Source organism: Phacochoerus africanus, chromosome 1 (assembly GCF_016906955.1).
Source record: "Phacochoerus africanus isolate WHEZ1 chromosome 1, ROS_Pafr_v1, whole genome shotgun sequence".
Classification (NCBI taxonomy): Eukaryota; Metazoa; Chordata; class Mammalia; order Artiodactyla; family Suidae; genus Phacochoerus; species Phacochoerus africanus.
In genome coordinates, this window is record NC_062544.1 from 214226694 (window position 1) to 214243205 (window position 16512).

At 53.8% G+C, this 16512-nt stretch overlaps 1 protein-coding gene across 5 annotated transcripts in view; it reads left to right on the top strand.

The window, feature by feature from the left end:
• ZDHHC19 (zinc finger DHHC-type palmitoyltransferase 19) overlaps positions 1 to 16512 on the top strand; it is a 65275-nt gene that overhangs the window by 1818 nt on the left and 46945 nt on the right. For 4 of the 5 annotated variants that reach the window (XR_007136270.1, XR_007136269.1, XR_007136271.1 and 1 more), the window contains exon 1: positions 1988 to 2138. Coding sequence is in view for 1 of the 5 variants with exons in the window: in XM_047789885.1 (XP_047645841.1) it covers positions 484 to 623; positions 1461 to 1633; positions 2033 to 2138; positions 8417 to 8502; positions 8837 to 9041; positions 9943 to 10062 (830 nt within the window). In the remaining 4 variants the exon portion in view is untranslated. Of the gene's footprint in view, positions 1 to 483; positions 624 to 1460; positions 1634 to 1987; positions 2139 to 8416; positions 8503 to 8836; positions 9042 to 9942; positions 10165 to 16512 lie in introns of those variants that run through there. The other variant, XM_047789885.1, reaches the window with a different exon arrangement.

Here is a 16512-nt window from a genome sequence, read left to right on the forward strand (position 1 = left end):
AGCTACAGCTGCTGGCCTATACCACAGCCACAGCAAAGCAGGATCCGAGCCATGTCTGCGACCTACACCACAGCTCACAGCAATGCCGGATCCTTAACCAACCCACTGAGTGAGGCCAGGGATTGAGCCTGCATCCTTGCTGATCCTAGTTGGGTTTGTTAACTGCTGAGCCACAAAGGGAATTCCCAACCATTCCATTTTCTTTTCTTCCTTCCTACTGCACAAATTCCTTCAAGCACAATCACAGGGCCAAAGACCTGAGTTCTCAAATAAATCCTGGGGCTGGGAACTCATCTTTCCTTTGACCATCAGCCTCTCTAAACTTGGTCAGTTTGCTCAGTGGAGACTAAGGATTCCCTGCTCACCTGGTTCCCACCCTCCCTGGAGTCCAGTGAGGCTGTGGGGCTGCTTGCCTATGCCCTTCTGCCACAGCAGATTGATAGAAGGGCCTTTTGCTGCTGCTCAATCCTTTTCCTGTGCCAGGCTCCAACGAACAAGGCCCCATGGTGGTACATGTGGTATGGGTGAACCACAGGGCCTTCCGCCTGCAGTGGTGCCAGAAGTGCTGCTTCCACTGCCCACCCCGGACCCACCACTGCCCCTGGTGCAACATTTGTGTGGAGGTGAGTTCCCCTCTCACCTGCCCATCTGCCTTCCCACCTCCTGCCTGGGACCAGGAGGCCCATTCACACAGGGACCAGCGGTGGGCATGAGACCACTTCCAGGACTGCTAAAGACCAAGGGTGGCAGTAATTCCCAGCCATTCTTGGTCACTCACACAGGTCACTGCCTCTGTGCCTGCACCTGCCTTGGGAGGCTGGCCCTTTCCTGCACTGGTGCTGACATGCAGGGGTGCATCCGCATCTATGCTGGGTCTGGTCAGCCCAGGGGAGGAAATACCCCCCTCTTACCCAGGGCTCACTGATACTAGATGCTCAAGACCCTTGGGCAGGCTGCAGGCCTGGCCAGGGGAATTTGCCTGTCCTCTTCTAGATGTCCGGGCAGATGGTCTCCTGGTCTTCTGGGTTATGAGAACACAGCCTGCATGAATTTACCAAAGTGCTGTCCTAACTGGTCCTTACAACCCTGGGAGGCTGACTGGGCAAGGGTGTTGTTATGCTCATCCAGTGGATAAGAAAACAGAGGCCCCGAGATAGTCTATTTCCTGCCCAAAGTTATACTAGAATGTGTGTCCCATGAAAGACTAGGCAGGCCCTGTCTCTAAAGGCCTACTGACATGCGACTATGTGAGCCAGGGTGCCCTACAGTGCTCTAAGCTTGGAAATGCCAGCAGCCTTAGGACTTAGTGGCTCAGTTTCTCCCTAGGGATGGAAGCCAGAGAGTGGGGCCAAGGGCAGGTGGCTTAAAGGGTGGGGTAAGTAAAACCTCAGATTTGGGGGCACGGGAGCTTGGGTCAGAGGTTGGGTCCTCGGGGCCTGCCCCCTCTCCCTCTCGCCCAGGACTTTGACCACCACTGCAAGTGGGTCAATAACTGCATCGGCCACCGCAACTTCCGCTTCTTCATGCTGCTCGTCCTGTCCCTGTGCCTCTACTCGGGCGCCGTACTGGTCACCTGCCTGATCTTCCTGGTGCGCACGACCCATCTGCCTTTCTCCATGGACAAGGCTATCGCGTATCCGCGGGGCTGTGGGACGCGCAGGGTAGCAGTGGGGAGGGCGGGGATAGCGGAGGGGCGGGGTCAGCAGAGGGGCCGGGATGGTGGAGGGGCGGGGTCACGGGGACAGAGCTAAAGGTAGGCGGGGTTAGACCGTGAAGCCCCTCGGGAGGATAAGTTTGGCGCCCGGTGAGGGTGGGAAGGGTCAGGGAGGTGGGTGGGGATTGGAGGAACCGCGAAGGGTTGAGCATCCAGCAGGGTCAAGGATGGGGAGTGCTAGAGGGGGCACGGGGGTCTGGAACGCGGGGAGAAGATGGGCCGGGCTGGTTGTGGGCGGGGCTATTTGGAGGAGGGGCCTTCGAGGGGCGGGGGTAAGGAGGATGGTCCCAGGGCCGCTGCTCCTTAGCTGGTGCGCAGCGTTGTGGTGGCTGTACCCGCCGCCGGCTTCATGGTGCCACTCTTCCTGCTGCTGCTGATCCAGGCCATGTCCGTGAGCGCGGCTGAGCGCTCCTACGAGGGCAAGGTATGTGGGGACCAGCAGGGCACCAAGATATCCGGCTGTGGGTGGTCACCTTCCCCCTCCGAGACTTCCGCACTTTCCGCTTTCTCCATCGCCCTGGTCCTTGATGCCCTGACCTCTTGAAGGTGCCTCGTTAGCTATTCCAGACCAGATTCAGCTCACATCTCACCTCCTGCTGGAGCTCGGTGGGCATTCTCCTTCCTAAGTGTACTGTGTGGAGGACCTGCTTTGTGCTAGGCTACGTGCGCATTATTTTGAGCGATGGGCGTTGAGGTGCGTAAGCTTGCATCCTCCTCTTGTGTTGGTTGACAAGGAACCTGAAATCAGGGTAACCCCCGCCAGAATACCCGCGAAGCCAGAGAGAGGGGCCTGTGCTAACTACGTAGTGCAGACTCGAGGCATTGAGAGTTTACTGAGGGCCGCAGTGCAGGGTAGGAAGGGCCACTAGTGGTTTTGGACGGCAGAAGTCGAGGGGAGGGCATTGCACTGAGGGGCAAAGCTTGCAAACAAGCGAGGAAGACTGAAAGTCTGTGGAATGTTGATAGGATGATGAGGAAACCGTTCTAATTGGACCAGGTGGTGGCACGGGTAGGCAATCAAGTGGTAGATTTAAAAGGCAAAAAAGTCAGGTGGATTAAATGATCCAATTTAACTTTGGAGCAGTAGAAACCTGGGAACCTTGATAGATTTATTTCTTTACATACAATAAAATTCAACCTTATCTAGTGCACAGTTGTATGAGTTTTGACAAACACATGCGGTCCTATAACCACTGCCATATTTAAGATTTAGGACAGGGAGTTTCCCTCGTGGCATAGCAGAAACGAATCCGAATAGGAACCATGAAGTTGTGGGTTCGATCCCTGGCCTCTCTCAGTGGGTTAAGGATCCGGCATTGCGGTGAGATGTGGTATAGGTCACAGCTGCGGCCCGGATACTGCGTTGCTGTGGCTGTGGCTGTGGCTGTGGTCGGCAGCTGTAGCTCCAATTTGACCCCTAGCCTGGGAACCTCCATATGCCGCGGGTGAGGCTCTAAAAAACAAACAAAAAGACCTTTCCATCACCCCCTCAAATTCCCCCATGGCCTTTTGCAGTCAGTTTCTCCCTAACTGTAGCCTCTGGCAACCTCTGTCTATTTTTGACCCCGATAGTTTTTCCTTTCCCAGAATCTCATATAAATGTAACCATAGGCTTTGAGTCTGGTTTCTTTCGCATAGTATAATGCTTTTGAGATTCATCTGTGCCCATGTCAGTAGTTTCCTCCTTTTTATTGCTGCGTGGTATGCCATCATATGAATGTGCTACGGCTTGTTTACTCATTTGCCAGTTGAAGGATATTTGGGTTGTTTGCAGCATTTGGTGATTATTAATAAAGCCGCTATAAACGATGTACAGGCATGTGAATACATTTCATCTTAGGAGGGGTATATACTTAAGGGTGGCATTGCTGAGTCATATGGTAACTGTATGCTTACTTGTAAGAAACTGCCAGATTGTCTTCCAAAATGGCTGTTCCGTTTTGCATTCTCATGAGAATTTCAGTTGCTCTTCATAATTAACATTTGGCATTTTCAAGTTTTGTTTTGTTTTGTTTTGTTTTTTTAGCCAGTCTAATAAATGTGTAGTGATATCTCTTTGTGGTTTTACTTTGCATTTTCCTAGTGACTAATGAATTTTGAATTCTTTTCATGTTCTTATTTGATAGCATGTATCTTTGATTAAATGTTCTAATCTTTTGCTCATTAAAAAAATTGGGTTGTGTTTTTAATATTGAGTTTTAAGAGTTCTTTAAGTATTTAGGATTCAGATATATGTTTTGCAACTATTTTTTTCTGAGTCTGTGGCTTGTCATCGCATTTTCTCAACAGTGTCTTTCAAAGCTCAGAAGTTTTAAATTTTGATGAAGTGTGTTATCAGTTTTTTCTTTTATGGATTGTGCTTTTGATGTGTAACTAAGCAATCTGTGCCTAACCCAAGGTCACAAAGATTTTCTCATATGTTTTCTTCAAGAAGTTTTATAATTTCAGGTTTTATATTTAGGAGTATGATTCATTGGGAGTTAAATTTTGTATATGATGCAAAGTATAGGTCAAGCTTTTTTTTTTTCTCATATAGTTGTTCAAGCATCATTTTTTTTTTTTTTTAAGTGGCCACATCCATGGCACATGGAATTTCCTTGGTCAGGGACTGAATCTGAGCCATAGCTGTGAACTCTGCTGCAGTTGCAGCGATGCTGGATCCTTTAACCTACTGCGCTAGGCTGGGGATCAAACCCATGTCTCTGCAGCGAACTGAGCTGCTTCAAGTCAGACTTTTTTTTCTTTTTTTTTGCTTTTTAGGGCCTCACTAGAGGCATATGGATGTTCATCAGAGCTGTAGCTGCCAGCCTTCACCACAGCCATAGCAAAACCAGATCCAAGCCTTGTCTGTGACCTACCCCATAGCTCATGGCAATGTCAGATCCTTAACCCACTGAGTGAGGCCAGGGATTGAGCCCACATCCTTGTGGATACTAGTCAGATTGGTTTCCACTGCACCACAACAGGAACTCCTGCAGTCAGACTCAACACACTGCACCATGGGGGAATTCCTCCAGCACCATTTTTTTGAAAACTATCCTTCCATTGAGTTGCCTTTACACATTTGTCAAAAATCAGTTGACTAAATGGGTGTGGGTATATTTCTAGACTATTCCTTTGTCAGTACTATACTATCTTGAGTAGTAGCTTTATATTAAGTCTTGAAATCATGCAATATGAAGTCTCCAACTTTGTTCTTTTTCAGAGTTCTTTTGACTATCCTGATTACATTGCCTTTCTGTATGAATTTTATTTTGTTTGTCTTTTTTTTTTTTTTTTTTTTTAGGGCTGCACCCACGGCATATGGAGGTTCCCAGTCTAGGGGTCCAATCGGAGCTGTAGCCCCTGGCCTATGCCACACCCAGAGCCACAGCAACGCTGGATCCGAGCCACATCTGCAACCTACACCACAGCTCACAGCAATGCCGGATCCTTAACCCACTGAGAGAGGCCAGGGATCAAACCTGCGTCCTCATGGATACTAGTCAGATTCATTTCCACTGAGCCACAGCGGGAACTCCTCTGTATAAATTTTAGAATCAGCTTGCCAATTTCTGTAAAAAAAGTTTGCTGAGAATTTCATTAGATTGTGTTGAACCTATAGATCAATTTTGAAAATTAACATTTTAACAATATTGAGGTTTTGAGTCTATGAATATAGACTCTATTAATTTAGGTCTTCTTTGATTTCTTTCATTTGTGTCTTACAATTTTCTACATGTAGATCTTGCCTACATCATGTTAGAATTTTTTTCCAAGCATTTTACTTTTTGTGCTATTATTATTTTTAAAAATTTCATTTCTGTTTATTATAAGAAAACACAATGGATTTTTGTCTATTAGTCTTGAATCTTGCAATTTTTTAAGATTTGCTTATTCTAATAGCTTTTTTGTTGATTCTGCATAGAAAATCATGTCATCTGTAAAAGATACAGTTTCACTTCTTTCCAACATGTGTGGCTTTATTTATTTTTCTTTTTTTAACTGTATTTTCTTTGACACCAGTACTGTGTTGAGTGATAAAATTGAACTTCCTTGTCATGGAATTCCTTCTACTTGGCAATGACTTTACGAAAGGCTGTTTTCGGAAGACTGTAGTGGGCTGCGTCGATGAGGGAGGGGCTGGAGACCTTGAAACAGTTGAAAGGACAGAGGAGCCCTCTTTGCCCACCATTTCCCTTCCAGTCACCATTAATCCCTCCACCCCACCTCGACTTGGTTCTCAGCCCGTCTGTGACTCCTCTGCTCAGCCCTTACTCCTCATCCGCCCCCTGTGGTCTGCATGTCTTCGGTCTCCAGCCTCAGGCCTTACCTCGTGGGGCTGTCCCAATCCAGAATCTCCAGCCTTAAGAAACCTAAATGCGGAGTTCCTGTTGTGGCGCAGTGGAAACGAATCCGACTGGGAACTATGAGGTTGCAGGTCCGATCCCTGGCCTCTCTCAGTGGGTTAAGGATCTGGCGTTGCCGTGAGCTGTCGTGTGGGTTGCAGACACGGCTTGGATCTAGCATTGCTGTGGCTCTGGCATAGGCCGGCGGCTACAGCTCTGATTCGACCCCTAGCCTGGGACCCTCCATATGCCGCAGGTGCGGTCCTAAAAAGACAAAAAAAGAAAGACACCTAAATGTGGTCTGCCCTCTGTGATTCACAGGCAGGCTCTTTCCCATTACCAGAACCCATGTCAGGCATTCTTCACACACTTCAACTGCATTCCCTTCCTACCTCCATCCCCTGGCCACGACTTCTGCTGGGGCCACTTGCTTAGATCATAAGGGCTCTGGAGCCAAATCACAGCTCCGCAACATACCAGCAAGGAGATCTTGGCTGTGTTACTTAGCCATGTGGTACCTCAGTTTCTCCATCTGTACAAGGGGACAGTATGGGTTAGTGTGTGTAAGATACATAGAACAGTGGCTGGTACAAGTAAGTACCTCTACACTATCATTATTACCATTCCTTCCCATCATCATCACACATGTTCATGTCTCTTGTATCTTAAATACAAAGCAAACATCCCTTGATGTCGCAGGCCTTCACTCTACCAGCTGTACCCCCCTCTAGATTAGTCATCCAGGCTGTGCACAGCAGCGTCTGAAACAGAACGTACCTGTGGTGGCCCTTCTCCAGCCTCTCGGGGCGCAGCTCTCCCTGCTGTCCTGGGCTGCTGCTCCCCTGTCTGCACCTTGGAGTCTTGGCCTGGGCTGCCTGCTCTTCTCCCCGATCCCCAATCCGTGCTGCCCTGACTCCTCCCCAGCCGCCCCCACCCGCCCTGAAAGTTAAGGCTGGCTTCGTTGTCTGTGATGTGTCCTCATTCCCTGGTGCAATGCCTGGAACAGGGTTGAGGTCCCCCAATATTTATGAACAAAGGAGAGAACCTACAAACGAAAGAATCCATAGTGCTTTGGGAGAGAAGGAAAGAGAGAAAGGGAGAGAGAAGCTGATGCCCTGATCCCCGGGGAATAAGGCCAGTGAGCAGAGGCAGCAGGGGACTGGGACCAGTAGATGCCCACCTTGGTTTGGGTCCTGTGGGTGTGAGATCACCTGAGACACAGACTTGGAGCAGGAGACCTGGAGCCAGTGAGAGAGGATAGTCTGGGAGCTTCTGAGCTGTTGGACTCATTCATGTCTGCGGGTCCAGTGCAGGGAGAGGAAGGTGCTCTACTTTATTATCTGTTCTTATGAATGATAACTCATTATTCCTTTAAGCAATGAGCAATCAACCTTTTCTATACCTCACGTACCTCTAATAAGTCAAAATTAATTTCTCTAGATTTCAAATTCTGGTCATAAATTTAATCAAACTCTTCTAACCATTTAATTAAAATTGAGCCTAGGCTACCAGTTTCTCTGGAATGCTTTAACACCTAGGAGTAGGCACAGCTCAACCTATCACAATGATTCGTGTTGCTTTTGGGCAAGGAGGGGACCTCCCAGAATCTGGACTTTTGCTCCCCCAGAGGTCAGCTGCCCTGCATGGAGTCCTGGTTCCTTTAGGTGGAGAAGAGTGGCGAAGATCATGATCTCTGTGACAGGGGCAAGGGACACAGGGCTAGTGGGCAGAGGGGCACCTGGGCCACTTTAGGCCGTGACAGACATTTTGGAGCTAAGGCTCTGGAAGGTGCAGTGAGACTCGGCCTGTGCCAGGGAGGAGGTGGGGGGCATGGCTGATGAGTAGAAGGAAGCGGGGAGGAGAACATGAGCAAGAGTGTCCAGGGAAGGACTTGACCTTGACATTGGTGAAGAATTGGCTGCTCAGAAAACTCGGGCCAGATTTCCAGGGCCAAGGGATTTTGGTCAGGGAAGTATGATTGGGCCCCATGCAACTGCCTTTCTAGATATTAAAATTCAGTGAAGGTACAATTCTAGAAAAAGTGCGATGTGGGAAAGCAGAGAAGTTGAGGGAGCAGGGGTGGAACTGTCTTTGGAGCAACTTAGGTTGGAAGATCTGAAAGTATATTTGGAAGGAAGCAGCAGGAGGCTGTGGCCGCCGGTGGAGTAAGAGAGGGAGGAGACTAGGGGAGGGGCTACTGGCTGATGGGGGAGGGACCTCAGAAGTGGGTTGGGGGAGGCCTTGGCTTCTCTGTCCTTGGACGCTAGGTGCAGCCCTAGACTGAGCTGGCCAGCTCAGGGAGGGCCTGTGGGGGTGGCCTGCGCAGCCCTCTGCTGGATCTGAGCTCCTCTTCTGGTCCTCACCCCCCCTCCAGTGCCGATACCTGCAGGGATACAACCCCTTCGACTACGGCTGTGCCAGCAACTGGTATTTAACAATCTGTGCACCGCTGGGACCCAAGTGAGTTGGCAGACCAGAGGCCTGAGTGCTGGCCTCTGGGGCTGGTGGGGTGGAGTGGAGTTGGGTCATCTCCCTGGCCCCTTAGCACAACTCCCAGCTCCTTGGGTAGGCTCACTGTTCTTTGGGGGTTTTCTTCAGGGCTTTGTGGAGCTTCTCCTTCCTTGTCTCTGTGGGTTCTTACCCTGAGAAATAGACCCCTTGTCTCCATGGACAGGCACTGCGAAAACTGGGCTCAGCTCGCAGCCGGGCCAGCCCCTGGGCCATGTGCTCTCCAGGCTGAGGGGGCCAGGTCAGGAGGGCCATGACCCCTGGCATCCTGCTTGTTGCTCCCCAGGTACATGGCCGAAGCCGTCTGGCTGCAGAGAGTGGTGGGGCCTGACCAGGTGCCCACCCAGAACCCGCACTTCCCGACGTCCCCCTCGGCGCTCAGTCTCCCAGCCCTCCCTGGGCCTGAGTCTAGCCCCCAGCCCCAATCTCTGGGTCTCTACAAACCAGGGAAGGGTGCCCCCGGGAGTGGTGAGGCCGCAGCCCTGCAGGAGGTGAGGTGTGTGTGTGTGTGTGTGCGTGTGCAAGTGTGCTTGTGTGTGTTTGGAGACCGTGCCTTCGGATTGTACAGGCATTGGGGGAAGCCCTCCAATGACACTGGGCTGGCCCTGAAGCTGGAGGACTCAGAGCCGGAGGGAGCTCTGTAGGTGGAAGGAGCGCTGGCAGTAGAGTCCCAGGCCTCCACAAAAGACCAGGAGTCCCTGGAGACCCAAAGGACAAAGGCCAAACCACTCACTCACTGCGTGGCCTTGGGCCAGTCACTCACCCTTTCTGGGCCTCAGTTTCCTCTGCTGTTTATGAGGACTGAGTCTAGTCCGGGGTTTATAATTGCAGGGGGTGGGGAGGGACGACAGGTTGGATTCCTTTATTTTTTTTAATTTTTTGTCTTTTTGCCATTTCTTTGGGCCGCTCCCTCGGCATATGGAGGTTCCCAGGCTAGGGGTCCAATCGGAGCTGTAGCTGCCAGCCTACCAGAGCCACAGCAACGCAGGATCCGAGCCACGTCTGCAACCTACACCACAGCTCACGGCAACGCCAGATCGTTAACCCACTGAGCAAGGGCAGGGATCGAACCTGCAACCTCATGGTTCCTAGTCAGATTCGTTAACCACTGCGCCACGACGGGAACTCGTGGATTCCTTTATTTAAAGGCACCTTTTGCTCTGAAGCTGTCTAGGAACCATATGGAGGCGGAGCATTAGGAATGAAATGGGGGTGGGTAACCCACAGCCCCCCACCCCCACCCCAGGGCCCCTGCATGGACCTCCCAGGAGGCCAGCCCATTCCTCCTGCTCTGCCTGTTGGGGGGTGACCGCTTGGACAGTTTCTTGCTCCCCAGTGGGTGGGCTGCCGGGCGGTGTTTGGGGAGAGCCCCCACGCCCCCACTCTGTTTAGTTTCACGCAGGCCCGGTGCTGCCCCTGCCGAGGGAGGCCTCCAGACGAGGCTCCGTCCACCTCTTGCCCTTTCGCACGGGGCGATGCCAGGAGCCCCTGAACCCGAACCTCCCCTCCTGAGCCCTTCGTAGAGACCTCTGTGGCCTGCCCTTGCCACTCCCCTGGCGGGAGTGCTGAGACCTCGCCCTCCACACTCCCCGAAGCCCATTAAATAGTCTTTGCTTGCCCCCCTAAACTGCCCTGCTGTGCTGTCTGTCCTGGGTGCCAGGGAGTGTGGACGAGGCGGGCTCTGAGCGGCTGCTGGTTGTCAGCCGCCAGAAAGTCCCGGCCTCCGCCTCGCCGCACCCGTGTCTGGCTGCAGGGGGCGCCCGCTGCCTGGGAATTCACCAAGCCTAGCCTCGTCCTGCCGTGGGCGCTGGAGCCCCCGGGTCTGTTGGGCGTGGCCCTCAGCCTGGTTCTGGGCCCTCCCCAGCTTCATCCTGGGAGGTGGAGGTAGCGAGAATGTTCTCCATCACAGCCTTTTTTTTTTTTTAAACTTTAAACGAAATGTTTAATTACTGCACATCTTTCTCTTACAGTCTTAACTCTGCATCTTCCCTGCAAGTGGTCTCACCCTGGGCACGCCCACCGCCCACCCCCGTGGGGGAGTCAGATGCTCCTTCTGATCCTGTCCCTGGGGTGGGTCCCAGCCGGTGTGACTCTGCAGGACTCTGTGTGTGTGTGTGTGAGAGAGACTCTGCAGGACCGTGTGTGTGTGTCCCAGCCGGTGTGACTCTGCAGGACCGTGCGTGTGTGTGTTTGTGTGTGTGTGTGTGTGTGTGTTGGGGTGCAGGTATTGGGAAGGAACCAAGTGAAACTGTGACTCCTCTAGTGACCAACGTGTGACCCTGGGAATGGAAATAATGGCACCTCCCAGGAAGCTGCCTGAGGATGAAATGAGGTGGTTCATATAAAACACCAGGGACACAATGGATGCAGCCACTATGACTGTGATTATTTTCCCCACCTCAACCCAGCATCCCTCCGAGGACCACCTTAGAATCACTTGGGCCCCAGACTGCGGCTCAGAATCTCAGGCTGAGGGGAGGGCAGGAATCTGCATCTGAACTATTAAGTGCCCCCTGGGATCCTGCCACCCCGAAGTTCCAGAACTGCTGCCTTAGGAAGTGAGGGCCGGCACTGACCCCACTGCTTCCCACCCCCCCTTGTATCCAGGTGAAGTGGGCGTGGTGAAGGGGAGAGGGAAGGACATCCCCTGCTGGTGTGCAGAGTGGTGGGGGGGCACAGGAGTTCATCTGCCCGGGGTGTCAGCCCAGCCGGGGACATGGCTCCGGTCCTTTCTACGTTGAGTCCCCTTTGAGGCCATCCTTCCCTCTTCCTCTCACCCTGTCTGTGGCAGCCTCAGGCCCAGCCTCACCCACCTCTCTGGCTCTGGCTCTGGCTCTTGGGCTCCTGGCCAGCCTCGTTCAACACAGGGGCTCCAATTCTTTCCTAGTCCCAGCATCTTCCCCCATAACAAGCCCCCTTGGGGTTCAAGCCTTTTCTCAGCTTTCTCAGGATTCACCCTGGGTTCTGGGAGGGGGGCAGGCATACTACAGGCAGCCCAGTTCTGGCTTGGTCGTAGATCGATTCCATGGCCACATTTAAAATCCTTAGGGCCCAAGTTTACAAGCCACGTGGAAGCAGCCTTGCCTTTCCCTGGCTTCTCAGAAATGGCGATGCTCTCCCCCGATCCAACCCCACCCCTCCCCAGCCCCTGCTCTGGCATGTAGGTTCTGGGTCTCTCAGGTTCTTCCCAGCCTGAGATTTCTAGGGTTTCTTTAGGAAAGCCTCTTGGATCAGGCTGCTCTGCTCTTCAAGGGGTAGGTGGGACCTGGCTCTTCCTTTGATTCCCCTCAACACTCTCTCACCAAAGCCTTGGGCACCCCTCAGAGACTCTTTCCTGCCAGGCTGGAGGCCTCCCACCACCTTCCCTTTTTTTTTTTTTGCTTTTTAGGGCTGCACTTGCAGCATATGCAAGTTCCCAGGCAAGGTGTTGAATCAGAGCTGCAGCTGCCAGCCTACACCACAGCCACAGCAATGCGGGACCCCCAACCCACTGAGTGAGGCCAGGGATCGGAACCACATCCTCAGGGATCCTAGTTGGATTCATTTCTGCTGCACCACAATGGGCACTCCCCTACTTCCCTTTCTGCCTCCTCATTTCGGCCCAACCTGCCCTTGATTCTCAGGCACACCCCTCCCAGTCCTTGGTCCCCTGATATGGGGAAGGCTGTTATCACGGCCTGAAAATGGGGCCAGCTCTCCACACACTCCGGAAGCCCCGCTGTCCCTTGGACAGGAGCCAAGGAGTGACCCCGAACCCTCCAGGGCTCCCAGGTGCCCACATGTCTGGACCTCAGCCGCAGCCCATTCCTGGAACCTGATGGAAGGAGAGGGAGCCTGGAGGAGGCAGCCCTCCCCCCACCCTATCCTCTCCAGACCTTTCCTTCTAGAAGGTCAGGATATGTAGGGTGGGAAGAGCATTGGGCTGGGAGTCAGGTGGCCTGGGTGTCACTCAGCTCTGCTACGAGCTAGTGTGCTGTGGGCTCGAGTCTCTTCCCTTTGCTTGGCCGCAGGTCCCTCGTCTGTAAACAGGTTGACCATCATGGCTAGCTCACAGGTGGCCACAGCATCCTAACTCTTTAGAGTTGGAAGCACCTTAGAGGTCACCTTATTCAGCTGCCCCACCACCCTCAATTTATAGATTTTTCTCAAGAGAGGGAAGGGATTGCCTAGGATGACACGGTGTCCAAGCCAGCTTTCCTCTCCCATTCCTGCTCTGGGAACCATTTCAGAGGAGGAAGGCCTTGGGCAACCACCACAGGGCCCCCCCCCCACCCCCACAGAGCCAGGCCATGCATGTCAGCACAGGCCTGGGGACATGATAAAAAGACAGGCTTAACTCTGACTCCAGCTCTGCTGGGAGCGATAATGCCGCCCTGCTGCCTTGCGCTCAGCCCTGCCCTGCCCTGCCCGCCCCACCCAAGGGGGCCCTGCCAGTGGCCCAAGGATGGGGCAAGGCAGGGGCAGATAGGGCAGAGGAGGTAGCTGCAGCATGGGACCAGGGGCCAGAATGCTAACACCTCCCAGAGCACAGGCCCCACCTTGGCTGACCCTCCTGGGCATGTGGGCACAGCACCCAGCACCCAAGTGATGCTCCAGCGATGCCCACATCTGCTGCTAGTTCCTGCACCCAGAGCGCGGTGGAGGGAAGGGGCCAGGCTGAAGGTTTGCAGGCCCATCCCCGGTAATGAACCTTTACTGAGCCCCACCCAGTGGGGCCTGGGCTCTATGGGTCACACAATCTCCTTTAATCCTCACAATAACCCCCCCCCCACTGAAGTTGTTATTCTCGTCTTACAGATGAGGAAACCAGAACTGAGAAAACAAGCCGCTTGCCCAAGGTCACCCTGCTTCTAGGCGACATAGCCAAAACTTTAACCGTTGTCATGACACTGGGCTTCTTAGGCATTTACAGACGATTTCAGCTGAGGGTGGTGGTGAAGGCACGGGCTCTGCAGCCAGCCTGCCTGCCTGGGTTCCTGCTGTCCAGTGGGACGAATCATCACTTCTCATTGTGCCCTTCTGAGGATTTGTTATGCAGCACACGTGGAGAGCTTGGCCCAGTGCTGGCACGTGGCAGCTGCTTAACCAAGGGTTGCATTTGTCCCCATAAGAGGATCCAGGGGATGCCAGGGCCCGAACTCTGGGACCTGCTGGGGCCTTCGGGGTGCCAGTCACTGTGGCCACAGCAGTCCCACTCCTGCGTTTTGGTGGGGTTTCCTGGTGGCTGGGCAGCCAAGGGGCAGGGTGCGTCTTCGGAGGGGCCCTGAGCAGTGGAGTTTCACAGAGACGCAAGCAAGGCTGTGTCCCCCAGGCGAGGGGGCCTGGGGGTGGGGGCTGAGCCTGTTCAAGGGAGCAGCAAGATAACCACCCAACGGCTCTGCCCTCCCACGCGGGTGAGGGAGTTTCCTGTTAAGAAAGCACCTTGTTGCGTCTGTTTCCAGGCCTGGCAGAGTCCCAGGCTGAAAGTAGCCAAAGCTGTGATCATCTGAGCCCTGCGAACTGGACTTGCTTGGAGCCACCCTCTCTCTGTGGCCTCCCTGCGTGTCCCCGTCTGTCTGCGGCTGTCTCTGCCTCACCTGCTCCCCCCTTTCCTCTCGGTCTCCCCTCTCGCTTGCTCCTCCGCCTCCTCTTCCTCATTTCAGCGTCTTCCACGCTCTGCCTTGCTCACTCGCCCCGGCCCTCTCGGCCCATCCCTCATCACCTTCCCCGGACCACAGCTTCCAGGAACACCAAGTAGACTGTCTGACAGCTTTCAAGTAATAACTTTCAACTGTGATTCTTGGAAGCCCTTGGGCCTGGGCATGGAACCTTCTAGAACTCTGGGCCAGGACAGAGGCAGGGCCAGCACAGGCCGCCTTTGTCTGTCTCTGACCGGGGCTTCCCCCTCTGCGCCAGGCACACGCTTTTCCCCAGCTGCTTCGGGTCGGGACAGTTTTGCTGCTGAAATTGGAAATTCCCACACTGAATATCTAGCTTATTTCTCAGTGAGAAGAGCATCAAGGCACAGATGCTGGGGGAGAGGTTTGGCTGGGCTTGTCTCCAGGGTCAGGTAGCCAAGGAGAGGCCGGGCAGGCTGGGTCCTCAGCCTCCTGCTTCTCAGCCCTTTCCACACCACGGTGAGGCGCCAGGTGGATTGGAGGCCTGGGCTGGAGCAGGGAGTGCACTCTTTCTTCTCCTGGAGGCCTGGGAACTTGGCTTCCGTGGGCAAAATCACAAAAGTTATGATAATACCAGGACTGGTTTGAATGCTAACTGTGGGCTAAGTGCTGGGCTTTTATTATCTCATTTATACTTATTTTTTTTTTGGGGGGGGGGTGCTGCGCCCTTGGCATACGGAGTTCCTGGACAGGGATCAGATCTGATCCACGGTTGCGACCTATGCTGCAGCTGCAGCAATGCCGGATTCTTAACCCACTGTGCCGGGCCAGGGATCGAACCTGCGTCCCGGTGCTCCAGAAATGCTGCCGATTCCATTTTGCCACAACAGGAAATCCCTTGTCTTATCTCATTTAATCTTCAAAATGGTTTGCGGGGAAGGTGCTGCTCTTACTTTTGTGGATGTGCCCTTGGACAGCCCTCCAGCCTTCATCTCCCTCTCTGCAACGACCAAGTTTTCCGGAGGGTCCTCAGGGCTATTCCTGCCCTGCCCTCCTGGGAGTCCATTTCTTAGTGGCCAAAGGGGAGGGTCCCTGGTCTGGACTCAAGCCCTGAGGTAGACCGGGCCCCAGGCAGGGCTTATTCGATGAATCATTAGCGTCCTTTGCCTGAACCTCGTCTGTCCTGTAGTAGCAGAGGGGGCATTAGGTCATCAAACAAGAGTACCGACCCCTGGGCAGGACCCTTGGCCGCCTGGGCTGGGAAAGACCCTGCCCAGGAGTTCCCAGATATCTGTTCCTCAGCCCCTGACAAACACGACATGGAAAGACACTCTCCTGCCTGCCCTTTTCCTGGCCAGGCAGTGGGATGCCAAGACTGGGCGTTAGGAGGCCCGGTTTGCAAAGCAGCCGTGGTTGCTTCCTGGGGCTGTGGCTCCAGAAAAGTCCCTAGTCTCTCCAAGCCACATCTGCAGAAGGGAAACTTGGGTGCTTGTGTGATGACACAGTGCACGAAGGGAAGGCGCTCCAGACTCTCACTTCTTCACACCGGCCGCAGCCCCGTGGGTGCGGGGCTGCTGTAAAGGGCGCAGTGGGAGGGCCGGACTCGGGCTTGGGAATCCTGGCATGAGCAAGTCCCTGATCCTCTAGCTCCATTCCCCTGCCCTTTTTGCAGGCTCTGATTTAGATCATGTGGAAGTGGCCAGGGATGAGAAGGGGGTGATGTCTCAGCTCCCTCTTTCCCCCACCAAGTATCTGTCTCTAGGGGAAGAGCAGCCAGACCTGGGTTGGGGCAGGGGTGTGGCCCTCTCAACTCCCCAGAGGCATCCCCATCTGTCAGCCACCCCAGGCCCCTGGTGTGGAAGCCTCTGGAAGGCCTCGAGGTCTGGTTGTGCCAGCTCTCCTCTGAACTCTTGGCAGACACGGGGGCTGCACCCAGGGGCATTATCTGCCTTGGATACAGTCCCGGCCAAAGAGGAAAAGAGGCTTGTTCCTGAAGCAGGGGCCATAACTAGGCACACAGAGGGCTCTTTCTTTGGAGTTGAAGCTTTAAAGATTTGTTTTCTTTACATATCCGGCGGCAGGAAAGAGAAGCCCCAAATCAAACATTCCTGAAACATGGATTTCAGGTGGCTTTAAAGGAGAATTTTGTTTGGTTTCCGTCCCACCCTGTTTCTGCTCAGTGGGGTCTCGGGCACTTGTCCCTGGGGTTTGATGGAGGGTCCACACCCTTCCAGGTTCACCGTCCAGCCTCACCAGGAGGTTCCGCAGTACCAGATCCAGCCTAAGGGCCTCTGGTCACAGCCAGGCCCCAAGCCCTGCTCCCAGGGGCCGTGGAGCACGTCCACCTCAGCCACGGAAGGTGACT